We start from the raw sequence: 22,254 nt of genomic DNA, 5'->3' as shown, positions 1-22,254 counted from the left end.
CTCTAGCGATAGTTAGACCCATCCTTGACTATGCGGTACAATTTTGGTCTCCGCCCTACCGAATGGACATCAATTCAGAGAAAAATGCCCAAAATGATACATGGACTCAGAAATGTGCCTTACGAAGAGAGGCTTGGGCACCTTAACTTACACTCTCTGGAAAGACGCAGAGTGCGGGGTGATCTAATAGAGGTGTTCAAGTGGATCAAAGGCTTTAACAGGGGTGATGCAAACAAGGTCATCATATTAAAACAACAGGGCAGGACTCGCAGTAATGGATTTAAACTGGACGAGTTTAGATTTAAGAAGGAAATAGGCAAGAATTGGTTTATTTAAAGGGTGGTCGACGAATGGAATAGACTTAGTAAACATGTAGTAAGTGCTGAAACTATCACTTGTTTTAAGAAACAATTAGACAACTTTATGGATGGGGATGACAGGTGGTGATGGATACGGAGCTGCCTAGTGTAGGCCTTATGGTCTCTTGCAGTCTCCTACATTCTTATGTTCTTATGTTATGCAGACCTGCATGTAGTGTCGAAAACTAAACTGTCTTCACTTGATGTCCACAAAGTGGGCATTAGAAAAGAACGCCAGTCTCACAGATGCAGTTTTTATCTATATTATTGGATAGCTCCTATAATTCTGATTATTTTGAACCCCCATAAATAAGTACAGTAAATTAATATTAACGTCAGTAGCGATTATTTTTCTATTGGTTTATTATTATTATTATTTACTAGCCAAATTACCCGCGCGTTGCTGCGAGTTCGTGAATCATCCCTAACCTAACCATACCCCACCTAACTTTAACCCTTAACCCTAACCAAAATATATTCTTTAAATGAAACATAGTTACCCAAGTACCTGGAGTGATAGGGTATCAGAATATATATGGTTATGGGGTTCTATCTGCAAAACCCTAGGAGGAGTTTGTGAACATACAAACAAATTGACACACAAATGACAGTAATCTGGGTTATAAGGTTTCAGAATATATATGGTTATAGGTGTCTATCTGCAAAAACCTAGGAGTTCGTGAATAATCTCTAACTTAACTATACCCCACCTAAATCTAACCCTTAACCCTAACCAAAATATATATATTTTTTGAAAATAAAATATAGATCCAAGTACCTGAAGTGATAGGGTATCAGAATATATATGGTTATGGGGGTCTATATGCAAAACCCTAGGAGTTCCTGAACAAACAGACAGACAGACAAATGAAAAATAGTTTTCCAAGTACCTTGGGTTAGAAGGTTTCAGGGGTCTATCTGCAAAAACCTAGTAGTTCGTGAATAATCACTCACCTAACCATAACTCACGTAACTTTAACCCTTAACCCTAAAAAAAAAAAAAAAAAAAAAAAAAAAAAAAAAAAAAAAATTATGTATATATATATATATATATATATATATATATATATATACATACATACATTGAAATGAAATATAGTTATCCAAGTACAGTAGTCCCTCGAATAACGCGGGGGTTAGGTTCCTGAAATTACCGCGTATAACCAAATCCGCGTATGCTGATATTTCATATTAAATACCGGGGTAAATCTTTAGTTTCGACCATGGGAGTAATATAGCAATAGAAAATTAAATGTTAATTTTGTAAATTAAAATGTATCACCGTAATATGCAATTTTGTGTGCGGAAATGAAAAACAAAAAAAGGTTCTAAAACAGATTTTTTAAGTAACGAAGTCGTGCGCGACGAATGGTACGCCATGTTTATGGTAGATGCCGACGTCGAAGATATGAAAGGATGATAAATTCGTCTGATGTGATGCGTCACTATAGCAGAAACAGGAGCACAATGTGTCACGGCATGTCATTTTCACATTTTTTTTATGGTTCGCACAGAAGATTCATTAAGTCTGTATTCTCTGGCACATGATGCATAGGACATACCACTTCTCAGTTTGTCCAAAATGACGATTTTTTTCTGATAACGTCATACACTTCCTTTCTCGCTTAGCAAATTTTCCAGCTTTTCCTTGAATCTCTGTCTTTGATGGCTTAGAGGAGTGTATCGGTGCCATGTGAAGAACACGTGGAGGGGTAATGAACACGACTTCCAGAGCAATTGACCAGCACTACGAATGGTGAGAGACTGAGGAATGGGTCACCGCACAAGTCGCGGGAACAGGTACAATCAAGCGCACCTCTAATGGATTGTAACCAACAAACAACATTAACTTTACGAGTACATAAATGATCAAAGTGAGACAAAACAGCAATAATGAAATATTGGAAAGTGGAATATAATCTAATAAATAAAAGCGGTTTCGTGTCTGTCTGTCAGACTTTTTTCTCGATTCGATCGATCGACTAATTTCGATTTCGACGACTCAACCTTACTTTGTAAATGTTTCAGATTAAATTTGGCTCCAATTCATGAGTAGCATTCAAAGTAATTGAGCTTTTCAAACAAATATTGGCTATTTTTTTTAAATGAAAAATGATAAGAAAAAAACAATATATAAGAAAAATAATAAAATACACTTGTCATACATACCTTTGATAAGTAATTAAAATTGAGAATAAATTCGATAAAGAATTATTTTTAAACGAGCCAATATCAATTTCGTCTCTATATTATACAATTTATTCTTTTAAAAATTTGTTAATTTTTTCGATCGATCCAGGTGACGGGATTCGAACTGCCCGATTTGTTGTTCGTCGAATCGCACTTTAGGTTAGTAATAAATGAGGTCGTCACCTCCTCATTCGCTCAATAAAACTGGTAATTATAGCGGTAGTGTTTCAGACTTGAATCCTTTTAGTATGGATTCTAATATCATCATTAACACTGTTAACAGTAGAAGTAGAAAAAGAAAAATAAGTGAAAATTGTAATAGTAAAAAAAAAAAAAAAAGAGATGGATGAAGAAGAAAAAGAGAGAATTAGGAATGGAAATAGGGAATATCAAAATTTTAAATTAAGAGTTTATCGAATTCATCAACATGCTGAGATCTCAGGGGCGAAGCCCCTTTCTAACAAAATCTAGTAATAAAATAAAATGAAATGAATATAAGTAAAATACAAAATATATACAGTCGTTCCTCAGATAACGCGATTTATTGTAACGCCCCGGAGGTTGACACGTGACCTCAGGCAGCCACCCACGGCTTTCCCCTCACCCCACACCCTTGTTTGAGCAGTTCCCAGTGTACATAATGACCGCATTATATGAGGATCGACTGTATATGGTAAAATAGAAAGCAGTCACCACAAATGTTTGCGATGTGCCGCGTGTGTGCGTATGCGTGCCCAACTCGGCGCGAATTTTAAAACAATTCTCTACATTTGAGATGGTCTTGAAATAAAATCCGCGTATGATTGAATCCGCGTTATTCGAATCCGCGTTATTTGAGGGACTACTGTACCTGGAGGGATAGGGTATCAGAATATATATGGTTATGGAGGTCTATTTGAAAAACCCGATGAGGAGTTCGTGACCAAACAAACAGACAGACAGACAGAGGCTACTACTTTATTATAGTAGATTATCTTTTCGGGGTCTGCGATGGAGATAGATACAACCGCACCTAACCCAAGGAGTCTTGTAAAGTGTAGTGGTGGGAGCGGGGAAGCATTAAAATATGTTGTCTACAGGTGCCTATTTTTTGTTTCGTACTGTCCTATTTCTATTAAGAAAAAATCGGTAAAGATAAAGTTGTCTGCCAGTCTCACAGATACAATACTTATGTGACTGTAGCTCTTACCAGTCTGAGTACCTTAAACACCATTAATAAGTTCAGCAAATTAATAGAAACGTCAGTAAAGATTCCTAACATTGTAATGCGTTTTAGACAGGCTGCCGCGAAAATAAATCACACGCACCTAACTCATTTTATTGTCATGGTTCAGAGCAATTCTTTCTTCATATCATCAAGGCTCGCACCTATGCCCCTTGCTCCTGATGCTCCATAAGCAGTGAAGCTGCTTCAATAACTATAGAATATTGGATGTAGCTTTTCAATTCAATCAACGGGGCTAACAGAAGTGACTATGGCGGAGAGCTTTGTTTCCACATTTTAGTCCTCGACACTCCGACCAACGCTTCACATGAATGTTTGAATAACAGTCAATACGTTGAGTGTCCATCGTGTCCTCAAGGACATCGTTTTGTAACAATAAAACATTTGGGAAAAGGTTGCATATCAACATTGTTTACACTTTCATGCATTTTGATTGTCCGTAACTTCGTAGTTTACTCAACTGCCGATAGAGAGCGTGGTACCTGACAAATTAACATTGCAGTTTGCTATTAGGCAAATCCTGAGGTAGTAAGTTTCTATTGTTCTTAAAACGATACATTTATCTCGTCCTTATAATTTTTAATTATATATTTTACTTTTTTCCAGTTTGTCTTTGCAATATTTTTTCAAACTGTGGTATTTCTCTATTGTAATAAATTTCACCATGAAAAATACTTCTATAGCACAAGGTAACAAATAAAAAAGAAAAAAAAACACATTTCATGCGGGAAAAGAATAAAAGAAAAGAAACGTATAAAAATGACATCCTATTAGAATTAGTGGTACAGTTTTGCACTTGGTCAAAGATGACGAGCGAGTTAGTACCGAGAAAAGACTGTGAAGTACAGGCGGTGTACGTCAGTTAAACGTAAATATTGATGAAATACAGAATTTTTCCCTCTTCATAATTCTACAAATTCTTCATATAGTGTTCAATGGAGTAATGAAAACGTTATGTTCAGGTCCTCCATAGTAAGCCTTACTCACGAGGTGTGTTGAGAACTTTGTACTTTGAAAGTTTCGATTTCATGTGAAACTTGCTTGTGTGTCCGGGATCACTTGCATCAGTTCTTTTAAATCTGGAATTCACCAGTGTGCTGGCAAGGTTCCCCCTCCCATTTTTCTGGTTCTTCTCTTCTTTTTATTCTGCGCACACACTAATTAATCGTTAATACTCCCTGTCATACCTCAAATCAAATTAAGTAAGTTACAAATTGTCTTTACCTCTTGACCAAACAGCCCATCAGTTGAACAACACTGACGTACCTTCAGGTACGTGCTATACCCGTATTATGTGAAGCCTTTGCCTGGTTCCTGTAAAGAGGGATTGCCATTCAGGTGAGTCAGTATGTGTAGACATATCATAAAAAATAATTAAGATTAGGTTAATTAATCCATGATATGTCTTAACCCAACAAGACTGTAATCGAAATTTCGAAATATCTTCATCAGATATCTTTGTTTCATGTGTGAAGTGGTTGCACATTCATATAATACCAAAGGCCCTTTACCCATTGTAAGGAGGTAGCATATTCAAAAAGCTTTATGAATTGTGTAATTATTTTTGTCAATCAACCTCAGATACACAATCTACCAAAATATCCATTATGCTACTGTAGTTATAGTCGAGGAATCAGGAACACCTGCTTGTAATGGAGCAGTGCCTTATATGATTTGTTTGTTTGAATGTTTGAAATTATTCCATCATTATTGACACAACTGAGTGGCAGTTATTTGTTTGGCTCTGTTTCAATAACATAAACATGCAAGCTAATTTTTTACTATTTTAGTTTTTTAATTTGAAATATGTATTTTTTCTATGGAATAATAGGTTAGGAGCCATTGGATAATGTAAGTTTCATGTTAAATATCCATGCTTGAGTGTTTCTGGAATTTTGGCTTTTATTTACCTAATTGTGGTACAGTGAGTCCTTCTTATATGGTCATTCTTTATCCAGTAAATTCACAGTTACAGTATTTGGTAATTACTGCACTCGATTCTATTTACGGTAAGAAAAATTCACAGATACAGTATCCACTCGTGTTTTGAAGAGGAAAGAGCAGGGAGAAGGTACATCTGCCATATCCTATTATTACATGTTATAATGGGTTCGGTATATGGTAATTTCAATTTGCGGTAAGGTTTTCAGGAACGCATATGTACCATATAATGAGGACTTACTGTACATGGAAAAGGGTAATGCTCATGAGGTCCTGTCTCTTACTCTCCAATTATCATATATATATTCATGTGTGTATATATATATATATATATATATATATATATATATATATATATATTTATATATATATATATATATATATTAGAGGGTATTCATTGGGCCATATTTCCTTCATTATCATTCTTAAATTTAAGTTCATATATTGTTTTTTAAACTATTCCCAATAGTATTTATGCATTTGTATGCATAGCTTTATTTTTTCACACCCTTTAGTTCTCATGACCTTTTTAAGTTCTTCCTTCACAAATCAAATAGATACAAAAGAGATGCAGACAGCAACAGAATTTCTTTGTCCTTATGGGGGCTGTTTGCAAATTGAAAGGGGGTTTTTAAGAACCACTAGTCACCAAAGTAAATTGCAATCAGCACACAGAAAATGAACACTTCCAGACTAAACGGATACCATAGTTGCATTGAACACTAGCCACAAAAAGTGGAGAATAAGAAATGATGTCCCATGAGAGTAGATTCTTTCAGATTTTTGCAAAACCTTACCTTACCTCACCTTAGTCTACCTAACTTTATCATGTCTAACCTAATTTTACCTTAACCAACCTCATTTCACCATACCTAACCTCACTTCACCTTCTAAACCTTGGTTCACCTTACATCTTACCTAACCTCATTTACCTTACCTAACTTCATTTCACCAAACCTACCTAACCCAGTGGTTCTCAACCTTTCTCACTCCATTCCCCCCTTCATGAATTCTCAAAATTTGTGTGGCTCCCTCTCATTATTCCTCCAAATCCCACTCTGTTAATAATAATAATAATACTGGGTTATAGTAATAAAACTGCTGAAGAGAAACCCTTTGCTTTATTACAAAGTTGACAGTCTTAATTATCTTATTTCTTTTTCCAGTACTGTACAGTGATGGAAGTTTCTTTTTTTATATTCAGATTCCTCACATTATATAGAAATGTATGATTTGTCCCTTTTACTAAATTCTTGGCTCTTGGGGGCCATTGCCTCCAGGTTGAGGTGCACTGACCTAACCTTTCTGCCACTCTTAACCACTTTGGTACGATGATGCCTATGTAAGCATCATGAGGCGTGAGTGGGTACACGAGGATGCCGACATTGGCGTCTTGATTATACAGACGCTCCTCAACTTACGTTTTAGTTACATTCCGAACGAATGAACGTAAGTTGTTACTGTACCATACATCCGTAAATTCTATTACCGTATCTTATAAAACACCCCAAAATCATTAATTATACACAACATTGTAAAATGATAACATTAATTTCAAATAAATTAAATTCAAGCAACATAAATTGAGATGGTGGAGGAGGAGGAGGATGAGGCAAGGCCCGTTCAGTTTGTCGTTTGTGCCATGTAAACAATGGACGCAGCGTCATGCATAAGTATCGGTTGAACTACGGAGAGCGCGCTAAACTAAAAAAAATCACTCAAATTTTTTTTTTGTTTTACAATTTTTTTTTTACAGTCAGTTCAAACGTAAAATCGAAAAAACGTAAAACGAATGAACGTAAGTAGAGGAGCGTCTGTATACATATATTTTGTAGTTATACATGAGTTACCCCTGGATTCTGTGAACTTATTTGATCATATTTTCTGTGATTATTATTACTCAGAGTAAAAGAGAACGAGTAATACAGCAGTGACTTTATATTGTATAATGCGAGTAGTATGGTGCAGCATCCATATGGCAGCTGATTCTGCATGCATGCTGAAGTGGTTAAATTCACTTGTATCATTGTAGGACTGTTTCTGTGTGACTAGCTTGTAGGAACTAGGGGAACAATTGCCAGGTGTCTGCTCTCCTTACATGTAAAAATGGAAGAATTACAGTTGATACTGATTTTGAAATTCAGAGCTTTATCCAGAGACCAAGTTTCAGCTCCATAGGGCTGCACTTTCAGGAGGAGGTTAAGGGGTTTTGAAGTTGGCAGCAGGGAGATTACAGTCCATCTTGTTGGACCGCCATTGGCAGGTCAGGTCAAACCGGGTAGCTGCTTCAGTTAGCGATATGGCGAGTGAACGTGTCACTGTGTTCAGCGCCGAAGAGGTACAATCTCTACTTAGTAGAATTGAAGCCTTGGAGGATGCTGTTAAGTGCCTTAAGGAGGAGAATCGAGTTCTCCGCTCGAAGGCCCATGATACGGAAGGCAATATTAGCGATGAGCATGGATGGAATACGGTGAGAAATAAGATGCGGAAAAGTGGAGAAAATTCCTCACCAGCCCCACTGAAATGCAAAAACTCGTTTCAAGTGCTGGCAAATCTGCAGGAAGAAGGAACAAACGAAATCCAAGAGATGAAGAAAAGGGCAGACGCTGGATCCCTGCCCACAGGTAAGATTTTGGTAGTAGGAGACAGTCAAGTGAGGTATTTAGACAGGGTTTTCTGCGACAAAGATAGGAAGCATAGGACGCAGGTGTGTTTCCCCGGCGCGGGCATAGGTGATGTTAGAGATAGGATTGAAGAGTGTCTAGTAGGGGAAGGTAAGGACCCAGTAGTTTGCTTAAGTGCCGGAGGAAATGATATAGGTAAGGTAGGAAGTGAGGAATTATTTGCGCGGTACCGAGATGCGCTAGACAAGATCAGAAATAGGGGAGGTGTTCCTGTAGTATGTGGAATCCTTCCGAGGCGTAGAGTTGGAGGCATGTGGCATTCCAGGGCTATTGCAATGAATTGCAGGCTGGCAAAACATTGTAAGGCTAATGGATGGGCATTTGTCGACAACTGGGACCGCTTTTATGGTAAGAATCACCTATACACAAGGGACGGAGTGCACTTGTCTCCCAAAGGATTTCGGCTCCTTGCTGAATCCCTTGAGCGAGAAGTAGGCATCCTACAGGGTTTTTTCGGGTAGATTATGTGGGAGTAGGGGGGGAAGTATCGGAATATAGTTTAGGAAATAGAAACAACTTAGAGGACTGTACAAAAAATCACCAAAGCAGGTGGAGGGAAGATAAACTTAAAGTTTACTATACAAATAGTAGGAGCATAATTAACAAAATTGATTTGCTGCGAGGTAAAGCATGCGTAGAAAATTTCGATATTATAGCCATTACTGAATCCTGGATCAACATGGCTGATAAACATTTCCTTCCGGAAATCGAAATAGAAGGATATAAGTTTTTTCATAAGGATAGGGTCGGCAGGAATGGGGGAGGTGTAGCACTTTTCGTTAAAAATACATTAAACTGTATTATCAACAATTCGATTAAGGAAGAGGACTGTACGGAATCTATTTGGGTAGAGATTATAGGCAAGAATAAGAAAGTTATTATTGGCGTCTTGTATAGACCTCCTAACCTTAGCATTGAGCAGACTGATTCCCTAATTCATGAAATTCACAGAGCGTCCCAGTACAAAAACGTTGTAATCATGGGAGATTTTAACTATAGAAACATTGACTGGGAAACTTTAATAGGAGATCATGAAGCGAAACAATTCCTAGATGTGGTGCAGGATAATTTCCTAAAACAAATGATTACCGATCCTACGAGGGGACAAAATACCCTGGACTTAATTCTAACAAAAAATGAGCACCAAATTAGCAGCATAATAGTGGGCGATAGTCTAGGCTTTAGCGATCATCAAGAAATAAGATTTAATATTATCTGGGAAAAAATAAAAAGTACAAATAACGTTCAAGTACCAGACTTCAGGAAAGCAAACTTTGACAATATAAAAACCTATTTGAAATTGAATACGAAAAACAATCCGGACGTTTCAAACATTCTTGATTCTCGTTGCGGGGCTGATAATCAGAAGTGGGTCAAGGAGGATACGCGTACCTTGGGTCAGGTCTGGGTCAAAGAGAGAAATACGCATACCTTAGATCAGGTCTGGGTCAAAGAGATTGATGCGCGTGCCTTGGGTCAGGTCGATTCGGGGCGACGGCCCAAAAATCAGGTCAGTACTTTGGATGAGATGTATAGCAATCTGGCAGATCTAATTATTAATGCACAAAACACATTTATCCCCCTAAAGTCAATACGAAAAAATAGTAATACTCCCAAATGGATGACGGACAGATTGAAACATGAGATCGGAATTAAAAGAGGACTTTACGTAAAAATAAAAAACGGGGAATCACACCTTAGATCAAGATATAACGAAATGGCAAAGCTGGTTAAAAGGAATACACGTTCAGCGAAACGTAATTATGAAATCAAGGTTGCCAGTCAAGCAAAATCCAACCCAAAGGGTTTCTTTCACCTCTATAGAACAAAAAATAAAGAAAGAATAGGACCAATTAAAAACGATGAAAATGTCATGATAGAATCGGAAGAAAAAATGAGTGAGGAGTTTAACAATTATTTTCTAGCGGTGTTTACTAATGAGAGGTTAGATAAAGTACCTGACTGCGATCCGATTTTCAGAGGGGATGAAGAAAATAGCCTAACTAATATCAGTATTAGTAAAGAAGAAGTTATCAAGCAGATTGACAGACTTAAAGCTACAAAATCTCCGGGTCCGGACGAAATTTTTCCAAGAATGCTTAAAGAGTGTAAATTTGAAATCTGCGACCAGTTAACTGAAATATTCAATAAATCGGTAGACACTGGTTCTGTTCCAACTGCTTGGAGGCAGGCAAACGTTGTTCCTGTTTTTAAGAAGGGAGATAGATCGACCATATGCAACTACAGGCCAATCAGTTTGACATCGGTTATAGGAAAAATGCTTGAATCAATAATAGTAAATAGACTCAGAGAACACATTGAAGGGCATAATTTAATTCGTGATTCACAGCATGGTTTCTCCAAAGGTAAGTCATGCGTGACTAATCTTCTATCCTTTTACACTAAGGTATATAAGGCGTCAGACAACAATGAAAATTACGATGTTATTTACCTTGACTTTAGCAAAGCGTTCGACAAAGTGCCACACCAGAGACTACTAAATAAAATCAAAGCCCATGGCATAGGAGGAAAAGTGTTAGAATGGATTAGAGCTTGGATTAGTAACAGAAAACAGCGGGTCACCATAAATGGAATAAAATCTAGGTGGGGCAATGTTACTAGCGGGGTCCCCCAGGGCTCGGTTTTGGGTCCCTTATTGTTCATTATGTATATAAACGACTTAGACGATGGGTTAAATAGTGATGTTAGTAAGTTTGCGGACGACACTAAAATAGGACGCCTAATTAGGTCAGGAGAAGACGCCCAGATTCTGCAGGATGATCTTAATAAACTGTTAACATGGTCGGTGAAATGGCAAATGAACTTCAATATCTCTAAGTGTAGCGTGTTAAACGTAGGGCTACACAACCCCGAAAATAGATACAACTTAGATGACACGTTTTTAGAAAAATCTGAGTGCGAGAGGGACTTGGGAGTTCTGGTGAGTCCGGACCTTAAAACCAGGAAGCAGTGCATTAGCGCCAGAAATAAAGCAAACAGGGCATTAGGCTTCATTGCTAGGACGGTAACAAATAGAAGTGCAGAGGTAATTATTAAACTCTATCTAGCGATAGTTAGACCCATCCTTGACTATGCGGTACAGTTTTGGTCTCCGTCCTACAAAATGGACATAAATTCACTAGAATCAGTACAGAGAAGAATGACCAAAATGATACAAGGACTCGGAAATTTGCCTTACGAAGAGAGGCTTAGGCACCTAAACTTACACTCTCTGGAAAGACGCAGAGTGCGGGGTGATCTAATAGAAGTGTTCAAGTGGATCAAAGGCTATAACAAGGGTGATGCAAACAAGGTCATCATAATAAAACAACAGGGCAGGACTCGCAGTAATGGGTATAAACTGGACAAATTTAGATTTAAGAAGGAAATAGGCAAGAATTGGTTTACAAATAGGGTGGTCGATGAATGGAATAAACTTAGTAACCACGTAGTAAGCGCTGAAACTATCAGTTGTTTTAAAAAACGATTAGACAACTTTATGGATGGGGACGACAGGTGGTGATGGATACGGAGCTGCCTAGTGTAGGCCTTATGGTCTTTTGCAGTCTCCTTTATTTCTTATGTTATTTCTTATGTTCTTATGTAAATATACTTTTTCTCCTTCAGCATGGCAACTGCAAGACCAGGATTGCGGTCAGTCACTGAATCACCACCTGGACATGATGAAAGATCCCCAAGAACGAGGCAGAAGGTTTCACCACAGTCAGCTAAGATCTTCCCCAAGGGTGATCATGGGAGCAACCTGCATCATAGCCCATCACCGATAAGGGGAAGGGAAACATTACGGGTAAGTTTTGACATGGGTTCTCAACCCCCCCCTTTTTTTAGAATGTAGTAAATGTGTTGATAAAATGTCTGAGAAGTATGGTAGAGGTTACTATTACTAGGTTGGATAGAATGAGAAATGAGGAGGAGATAGGGTGGATGAAAGAGTATTGGGATGGTTTGGACACATGGAAAAAATGAGTGAAGAAAGATTAGTAAAAGAAGTGTGAAAGGCAGAGGTGGGCAGAGTGAACAGGAAGGGGCAACCAAGAATGAAATGGATGGATGGGGTAAAAGGGACATTGAGAAAGAGCATGATGTGTGTCAAGGAAGGAAGGAAGAAGACTGAAGATATGGGTGAGTGGAGAATGGTTGCGTATAGATGATGCTGTGATGCATGGAAGGGAGTGGACGGGGGATGGGGGGTTAGGGAGTGTTATGTGTGAATGATATTCTGATGCAGCCTGAAGGGGTTTCTCCCCATCTACTCTTTCTGCACAAGGGAATGGAGAAAGGTGGGTCACTGATTAAATGAAGCAGCCTTGCTGTGGATGTGCTGTGTCTTGCTGCATTGCTTCTGACCCAGGGTAATGGGCGTGATGCAGGGATTACCTGTCATCCAGCAGGAGCCAAGAAAAGAGGGAGGGAAGGGAGGGTGATTACTGGGAATAGAGTGGATGAGAATGAAATGGGTGGGAGTGGAATTATGCCTTTTGACTTTGGCTACTTCCCTTGTAAGGGAGGGGAAATCCCTTGGTATAAGTATGTATGTACAGTATATTTAGAATATAAATAATATATAAATAGATGAGTAAATAAATAGAAATCCAAATGGAAATAGGTTATATACTGTGCTATTCCATTTGCTTTTTACTGATGTATCCTGCCTTCCCCCCTCCCGCTTCTATTTTCCTCACTGTCGTGGAATGTGGAAAATGGACCATACTGGGATACTAAGTAGTAAATTTTTCATAGATGAGATTTTTTTTTTTTTTTTTTTTTAATTACATTAGGATAATAGTAAAAGATGTCCTGATGGAGAACAGTGATTAGCCAAGCTTCACAAGGCTCAGTGCTAGCATCAGTGTTTATAACAAGAGTAGGGAACTTTTTTTTTCCAAACTGGGGCCATTTGGATATTTGCAACATCATTTGGATGGGGTGGAAGGGGCGTTGGGAAAGAGGGGTGTCTGTTGAGGGGGGATGTGAGGGAGCAGAGGGAGGGGGTGTGTGGGTAGTGGTTGTGTGTGGATGATGCTGTGATGCATGATGGGGAGTGGGTGGGGGATGGGGGGTGAGTGGGTATGTGTGAAAAAATAATTTGATGCAGACCAGAGGGATTTCTCCCTGTCTTCTCTTTTTCTGCATAAGGGGATGGAGAGTGGGGGGTCGCCAATTTAGTGAAGTGACCTTGCTGTGGATGTGCTGTGTCTTGTGACACTGCTTCTGACCCAGGGCAGTGAGTGGGATACAGGGATGGCCTGTCATTCAGGAGAAGCTGGGATGGGAGGGGTGTGAATGGGAGTGGAGTACGTGGGGATGGAATGGGTGGGAGTGGAGTACGTGGGGATGGAATGGGTGGGAGTGGATTTTATTCCTTTGTTTTTTGGCTACCTCCCCTGTAAGGGGGAAAAAACCTTTGGTATATATATATATATGTATGTATTTGAAGTCAGTACAAAATTATTAAGAGACGGCCAGCTGTTCTTTTGTTTTCAAGTTTGTCAAACTCTTAACTTATCTTTAATATAAAGTTTACTTGTTACTGTCATGATGTAGTTATTACCATGTCAGTTTACTGTATATTGTTATGTAAAAAAAACATCCAAGGTCATGGAGTTATTGAATTTCAGTGTTAGCCTGTGCTTGTTTATTAACTTAAAAGATGGCTGACAGTTCTTTTGTTTGTTAATTTATCAAACATTTAACTTAGCCTCTTTCCCAGTGCCCCTTTTACCCCATCCATCCATGTCCTCCTTGGTCGCCCCCTCATGTTCACTCCCTCCACACCTCTTTCACTAATCTTTCTTCACTCATTCTTTCCATGTGTCCAAACCATCCCAATACTTTTTCATCAACCCTATCTCCCAACTCCCTTTCCACCCGCATTCTCCTCCTAACCTCCTTGTTTCTTACTTTATTCAGCCTAACCCCTACCATACTTCTCAGGCATTTCATCTCAAGCACATTTAAACTCTTATGTTCCGTATTTCTGCCCCATACAGTACAGTTGGCACAATCACTTCTTCATTCAATCTCCTCTTAGCATCCATTCCCAAAAGTTTTTCTCATTACACATATTTGCACCCAAGTATCTATAGCTATCCACTTTCTCCAGTCTTTCTCCTTTCATATCTCCAATTTGCTGCCATTCTCTCCCCTTGTACATCTGATCACCTTACTTTTACTCACATTTATCTTCAACTTCCTTCTTTTGCACACCTTCCCAAATTCCATCACTAATTTCCTTAATCCCTCCTCTGATCCTTCTACAAGCATGGTGTCATCAGCAAACAACAACTGGCTTATCTCCTGTTTTTTCCATTTCCTTTAACCATCTCCAATCCCTGGCCTATTATCCTTGCATTTACCTCGTGCACCATCTCATCCATGTATGAATTGAACAGCCAATACAACATTGTAGTATAGAGGAGAGGAATAATGCCTTTGGGGTCTTGTCTCTCATAGGCCATTGGAGATGTTTGATAAGACTACTGCTAAGGCCATTTCTATTTGATACTTGATCTGTGTGATGTGATGTTTAGGGTAGGTGAGCATGAGGGCTTTTGTGTCCACCACTAATGAGCCAATCCATAGTCTTTGAGTGCAGATACGTTATTTCAATGCTTCGTTTTATGTTTGTAAAATGTCAATGAACATTAGTACTGATATATTTCTCTTAAATTTCAGGGTGAAAGAAGTCCAGAATTCAAGGTTAGAAATGATTGTGAAGATTCTGATGAAGAGATTGGAGAAGATGAGGTAGACCGTTGCTCACCAAAGCATACCAGCCATCTTTATCCTGATTTGAATGAGGTGTCTCCCAGTCTGTTCTTAGACAGCAGCAGTCCGGGAGGAACCCAGAAAAGCCCATTACTTGACAATTCCTTTACTCCTAGTCACACACAATGTTATACTAAAGTAGGGAAGGGTCGTGTCGTTGGAGAAAGTCTAAGAAGCCGAAACCAAACCTTGCCAAAAACTCCGCCAAAAACTCCACCAAGGCAACCTCAGCCTGACGTGGAAAAAAAAGGGTACCAAAATGCAAAGTTTGGGCCAAACCCATTAATTGCCATCTTCATTTTTGTGATCATTTGTTGTGTGGCAGTCTTTGCTGCACACATATTATTTAGTTCCAAACGGTCAGTCGCACCCAAAGAGGCGGTTTCTAAAACACTTGAAGAAATTGCCAAAGACCTGAAAAATGATCTTAAGACACTTCATCACCATTTTCCCCAGACAAAGCATTTCTGGACACAGATGATGGGGGAGATAAGGGCAATACTTGCACCTAACCCAGAGTACCCAACTGTGATTCTTTTTATTGTGCCCAAGGGAGCCGAAAAGACAGCAACATGTTTGATTCAGAAAGTCAGCTATGCTGTCAAAACTGCATTTGAAGGTAGGAAGAATTCTTCAAGTTGTTTACAAAATACTTACCAGGCAAAGTGGACTATTTAGGAACAACAGAGCTTGTTTTATTATTTTTTATGATTGATGAGTTTTTGAAGTGGCCTTGTCATGGATGTGCTGTGTCTTGCTGCATTGCTTTTAACCCAGGGTAATGGGGAGATGCAGGGATGACCTGTCATTCGGGAGTCAAGAAAAGAGGGAGGGAGGGGTGGTGGATGGGAGTGGAGTATGTGGGGATGAAATGGGTGGGAGTGGATTTATGCCTTTGACTCTTGTAAGGTAGAAAAAGCCCTTGGTATGTGTATGTATGTATGATTGATAAATTTTTAGATGTGCTTTTACTGATCCCACTTTTTTCTGTACTGGAGTACTGAAGGGAGGGAAATGGGAGGTGAGCCACTTATGTGCAGAGGACACCATTCTTGTAGTGAGTGAGGATAGACTGAAGCAGTTGATGGTAGAGTTTGGGAGGGTGTGCAAGGAGAAAACTGAAAGTAAATGAGATGTTCAAGGAGTGATGAGGTTGGCAAGTTGGATGTGAATTTAAAGGGTTAGAGGTTGGAGGAAATGGAGAGCATATTTTGCGTCATGTCTTACAGTGAATGGAAGAGTGGAGGTAGAAAACAATTGAGTAAAGAAAACAAGTCTGGAATGAATGAAAAGTCTTATGAGAAACAGGTATCTGGGGATGAACACAGAAGAGGTTGATTGAGAGAGTATTTACCTAATTGTATTAAACTAATTGTAGTGTAACGGGTTAGAGCCATGCTCATAGGGTCCCATCTCTGTCTCCATTCATCAAAGATTGAAATTCATTGGTGGTGGCTTAGAATATATTTTCATTCAACTTGTTCAGCAGGTCTGTGCTTTTATTTGGAAAGCCATACATCCTAACATCTTGCAAAGAAGTTTTCTTATTCAATTTTTACTATTTCCTCAGCAGCTTTTTCCCCCTTAAGAGGGAGGTAGCTAGTAAAGGAGAAAAAGCCGTTGGTATATGTATGTGTGTATGTATTTATTAACCAAAGAGCCAGACATCATCAGCTCCTTGATCATTTAACAATTGAATTTCAGCATGAGGATGAGGAAATAGAGCCAAGGAATGAATCACACAGGCAAGGAAGACTCAATTTTGGGAAAGTAGAATACTTAGGATTGAAAAACTTCTTTGAAGAAACAAACTGGGAGGAATTCATGAATACCCTAGGAATAAGGAGGGACATCTTTCTTGATATTTACAACCTGGGAGGGCACAAACATGTGCTTTGGTTAATAACATGTCTAATTTTGTGGGAAGGTCATCTCTTACCTGGGTTGCTTCCTTTACCCATTGGGTCATTGTGTTCTCCATTGCTATATTTAACAGGGTATTTCCCCCAGGAATCTGCTTTGCCACTCTCTTGCATTCCTCCCAGTTGACTTCACTGCAATTAAAATCTTCAATTAGGACTAATTTAGTCAATGATTTTCTTTAGGAGAAGAGTTGTGTCCAATAACATTTCTTGATATTCAACTTCATTCCAAGCTTTTGTCTTTAGAGGGACATATGCCACAATAAAGTCATTTCTATTCTTCCCTTTAGTTCTAATTTTTAGGTGGATTGCTTCCGCCCTCCCTTCACTCAGATTTGCTTCTTCCACCTTTATTTCACTTCTCACAACAAACATTACCCCTTCACTCATTTTATCTCCACTGTCTATTCTCCAGGTGCATCAATTATTCCACAATTGTAGATCAATAATTTTTAGGAGTTTAGTGTCTACTAAACACCAAATAACGGGTTCATTTTGTGTGTGTGTATTTATCTAATTTACCTAATTGTAGTATATAGGAGAGGAGCAATGCTCATTGGGTCCCATCTCCTATTCTCTAATTTTCTAACATAGACTCAGATTCATGTAGGGTTTCAACTTAATCTATATCTTTGATTTCCAATTATCATATTTAGATTTAAACTCGTGTATTGTTTGAGCTTGGGCTATATCACCTTCAAACCTATTCCACATATTTATGCATCTATATGGAAAATTGTATTTCTTCACATGCTTTACACATGTGGTCTTTCTTAATTTACTTCCATGACCTCTTAAAGGACTCCCATCTTTAATCAGATCTCTTCTATCTTTGCAATCTATCCCCTTTAGTGACCTGAACACTGTAATCATAGTCATATCTTTCTCTTCAATCTTTCAAAGTTGGTAAACCCATTACTTCTAGTCTCACCTCATATGGTTTATCTGCCAGGCTGGGGACCAGTTTGGTTGCTGCCCTATGTATTTTCTCAATCTTGCTTATATCCTTCACTCTGTGTGGGGACCATATTACGTACATACATATACCAATGGCTTTTTCCCTCTTACAAGGGAGGTAGCCAAAAAACAAAGGCACAAAATCCATTCCCACCCACGGAGAGGGGGGTCATCAATTAAATGTAGTGGCCTTGCTGTGGATGTGCTGTATCTTGCTACAATGGTTCTGACCCAGGGCAGTGGGTGAGATGCAAGGATGACCTGTCATCCAGGGACCATACTAATGACACATTTTCCAGTCTTGGACGTATCAGGGTTTTGAATTTTTTCATCATCTCTTCATCCATATAGTGGAATGCCACTTTAATTATCTGTAGTAGTCTATATGTCGTGTGTGTGTGTATGTGTGTGTATTTATCTAATTGTAGGAAAGGAGCAACTCTCATTGAGTCCTGTCTCCTATGTCTTTGATTTCTGATTATCATATTTAGATTTGAACTTGTTATTGACTTCTCTATAAATCTTTCTCTTTTTCAGACTTAAAAGCAGTTTCCTTTGATGTTCGAACCCACCTCAAGAACTCCACTTGGCTGAAGTATGAGATGGATATGGCATTAAAGGAGCTTGATCGCTCCCATGTTGCAACTATTTACAACTTGGAGTTAATACCTGGGAATGCTGCCATGATGCTTCATGCCTACTGTGATCATGAAAATGCTCCTTTCAAGCAGGTACATATTGCATTATACTTGATTGATGATTGATTCTGTTTAATGTCATGAACTCCCCGTATCAGGCTAGGATGGTGCCCCTTACAGAGGACTTTGTAGCGTGGAATTTAATGAATCATGCCCTTGGTCTAACTCACTGGCAGCAGAGTTCAAATTTCTGTTACCTTGAGCTCTGCCATAAATAGCAATGTTTTAACCAGCTCAGCCAGTGGGCTTTCACTTGGCTGTTGCATATTTATGCTATGTCATGTTTAAAACAAAGGCAGTCACCACACAAAAGACATTATTTCTTATGCTGCAAAACATTCCCACATTTCAGGCAATAGAATATGTCTTCTCACAAGTGGTTTATGAGGCAGTCTAGTGGCTGTGGCCACATACCTCAAGCAGGCCAGGGAGGGAGGGCTTTTCTTTGTTATGCTTTTCATTGTATGGCTATTTCTTCTAGAACATCTTGTATGAACATAATGATTTTGTTTTAGAAAGTACTCCTCTAAAGGTGGAATCTATAATGGGAATAACTAAGGCAGCATTTCTTAACCTATTCTGACCCCAGGGGCACCCCTGTAGTAGTCAGGTTTGGCAGTCTAGCACCCCCTAACTCTGGTTAACATCTGATTACTAAAAGGATAAAAGAAAGTGAAGTAGTGTTATGTGTTCAGCACTTTCCAGCACCCCCTAAATTTTATTTCAGCACACTAGGTTAAGAAACACTGAGCTAAGGGAAAGACATGCACTGGTGTGTAATAGGAGTGCATGTATACTGTGTAGTAGGTAGGAAGAGAATTCATCCATTGCGTTTCCTATGCATGTTTTAAAAGATGACAAAGTTAGACAGAGTGATGGGACCAGGGATACTGCTCCATGTTCATCATATGAGAAATCAAGGCATAAGAAGGCCTGGAAGGAGAACTCCATCTAGTAGCCTAAGATTTGGGTCATTAAATATGTTTGGTTGTGGTACAGATGTGAGCCAAAGGGAAGAGATTGGCAGTTTGTGAGAATAAAGATGTATGTGTTAGCATTAAGGGAAACTTGGTTGAAGGGAAGGGGTGATTTTGAGTTTGGAAGTGTGGTGGAAAGAAAGACAGTAGTAGGTGAGCCATTTGTTGGTGGATGACACTGCACTTGTAGCTGAGTCAAAGGAAAGACTGAACCAGTTGGTAGCAGAATTAGTATGCGAAAGGAGAAAGCTGATAGTAAATGTTGTCAAATGTATGGTGATTAGGTGTACAAGGGGTGAGGTTGGCAGGAAGTTGGAGACATTTTTAATAGATGAGAGTGGAGGAAGTGGAGAGTTCTGATTGTGTAGGGTCATGTAGGAAGCAGAGAATGAAATAATGGGGTTGGAAGTAAATTATTTAGGAAAGGGAGTTGATGTCTTGGGGGAAATGAAAAGTGTTGTTGGAAATAGGTGTCAGGGATGGACACAAAAAGAAGTTTCTGAAGGGGTGATTGTGGCCACAACACTATATGGAGCAGATATTTGGAATTTAAAAGTAGGCAGAAAGGAAAAACCAAAACATTTAGGGTCTCGTTTAGCAGGGAGAATGTGGGTGGAGGTGAATTATAAAGTAAGGGAAAAAAGTAAATGTCTAGGGGAAATGAAAAGTGTCATTTGAAATAGGTATCAGGGAATGATTATACCCACGTAGTGTTGTAGATACAATCACCCTTTCATACAGATTTTTTTGTGTTCATTCCCTACATATACCAAGGTTTTTTCCCCCTTTTGGCTACCTCCCTTGTAAGGGGGGAAAAGCCTTGGTATATGTATGTATCAGGGAATGAACACAAAAATATGTGTATGAAAGGGTGATTGTATCTACAACATTATAAGGAGCAGAGATTTGGAAATAAAGTAAGCAGAAAGGAAAAGACTAAACGTATTTGACGTGAAGTGTTTAAGAAGTTTGGTGGAGTTACAAGTATGGATAAACTGAGAAATGTGAAGGTGAGACAGAGAGCAGGCAGATAGGGCTGATCAAAGAATACTGGGATGGTTTGAGCATATGGAAAGAATGAACTAAGAAAGAGCAACAAACAGGGCATGGAAAGTCTAAATGAATGAAATAAACACGAAGGGAAGGTTGTGAATAAGGTAGGTGGGTGGGGTGAAGATGTTCATTTTAGCTGTTTTTTAATTAACCACTTATCCAACTCTTCCCCCCCTACCACCAACAATAATAACAACAACAACAATATGAATTTGTTTTCTGAAAAATGTATCTGCCTTGTCTGTATTATTAATTTCTTGGCTATATGTCTTCTGCAAACTGAATAAATTAAATTTCTACATGATCAATTGTATATATGTCTGTGGAATGTGTATGCATTGTTATATTGCATATAATGTATATGTTTTCTAGGTTGTCATCCTATTAACCCTGGAGGTGGACAAATCATATGAAGAAATTGAAGCCTCCTTAGACTCAACTGTGAGCACAGTTTTGAACCACGTTTGGGCCACAGAACTAGAGACTAAAGACATTGCTGCACTTTTATCAAGAATTGGGAATGCACCAGTAGTAGTCCAGCCAGTTGAGAAGGAGAGATTAGACTATGTGTGTCCTTTGTAGCTTTAAATAAAATGGGTATGGTCTTAGCACAAATAAACCTATTCACCATACTTATGTGCATTATAGATTTGTTTTGACTTCCCAGACAGATCATGATTTACTGCCAGGGTTTTAATACATGGTGAGCCATGAGCTAAAAAAAAAGCTCATCACTGTCATACTGAATGAAATCTGTGAACGATGCAGTGTTCAAAGAGATATGGACACTGCCTCCCTGTTATTTTAGGTGAAGATGAGGAGTCACCAGGATATACATAAACTGTGGCCAAAGCCATCATCTTTGCCCTTTGTGCTTGGACTGTTGGGGCAGGTAACAGTCACTGCTGAGAATGGGAGAGGAGTCATGTTAGTTGTGGTAACCACTGTTATTTCAAGGAAGAGCAACTGTTTCTAATCTAATCCTGTCATCATGATATTGTACATTAGAAATTTTATTATGCATAATGCTAGATTATCAATATATTCACAGGGTTGTCTTCAGATAGGTGGTTTGAAGATAAATTAAGATCCTATTCAGTTTGGGGTTCTTGCAAGCAATCAATTCGTCTGTTTGCCAAGTTCACTCTTTAGAAGACTTGTGGCCCCAACACCAGTAAAGTTGTTTTGCACAATTCACAGTTGGAGATGTATAACATGAAGTCCAAAGGCTGTTATATTCAGTAATTTAGTGAAATTTTTTATATTATGTAACATTTTTCATTGTGTTCATATGCAAGACTTTATGATGTGCTTGATATATATATATATTTGTGCAATACTCGAATCTTGAAACTAAATTAAATATAATTCATTTTTTAATAAAACATGAATATTGAAATTATTTTCATTGTATACTATGAAGAAATGGAATTTGGTTAAAATTATGTAGATGTGTGCA

The 22,254-nt window shown here is 38.6% G+C and overlaps 1 protein-coding gene across 8 annotated transcripts; it reads left to right on the top strand.

Moving 5' to 3' along the window:
• The first annotated feature begins 4,491 nt into the window (after window positions 1-4,491).
• LOC143040424 (torsin-1A-interacting protein 2-like) lies at window positions 4,492-21,442 on the top strand. Of its 8 annotated transcripts, none has more exons than XM_076211504.1 (6): window positions 4,514-4,642; window positions 5,014-5,112; window positions 12,027-12,207; window positions 15,096-15,807; window positions 18,605-18,798; window positions 21,168-21,442. In XM_076211504.1, the coding sequence occupies exons 3-6, from the start codon at window positions 12,028-12,030 to the stop codon at window positions 21,375-21,377; spliced, it is 1,296 nt and encodes a 431-aa protein (XP_076067619.1). In that variant the 5' UTR covers window positions 4,514-4,642; window positions 5,014-5,112; window position 12,027; the 3' UTR covers window positions 21,378-21,442. The 8 variants fall into 8 exon arrangements, with proteins under 8 accessions (XP_076067623.1, XP_076067619.1, XP_076067624.1 ...); XM_076211509.1 differs by having other exon boundaries at window positions 4,545-4,642; window positions 5,014-5,046; XM_076211511.1 differs by lacking the exon at window positions 4,514-4,642 and adding an exon at window positions 4,644-4,764 and having other exon boundaries at window positions 5,014-5,046.
• The last annotated feature ends 812 nt before the right edge of the window (window positions 21,443-22,254 follow it).

This window comes from Oratosquilla oratoria, chromosome 28 (genome assembly GCF_046742065.1).
Source record: "Oratosquilla oratoria isolate Oo_2021 chromosome 28, ASM4674206v1, whole genome shotgun sequence".
Classification (NCBI taxonomy): domain Eukaryota; kingdom Metazoa; phylum Arthropoda; class Malacostraca; order Stomatopoda; family Squillidae; genus Oratosquilla; species Oratosquilla oratoria.
The sequence above is the reverse complement of the archived record's forward strand: the minus strand, read 5'-3'. Positions and strand labels throughout refer to the sequence as shown.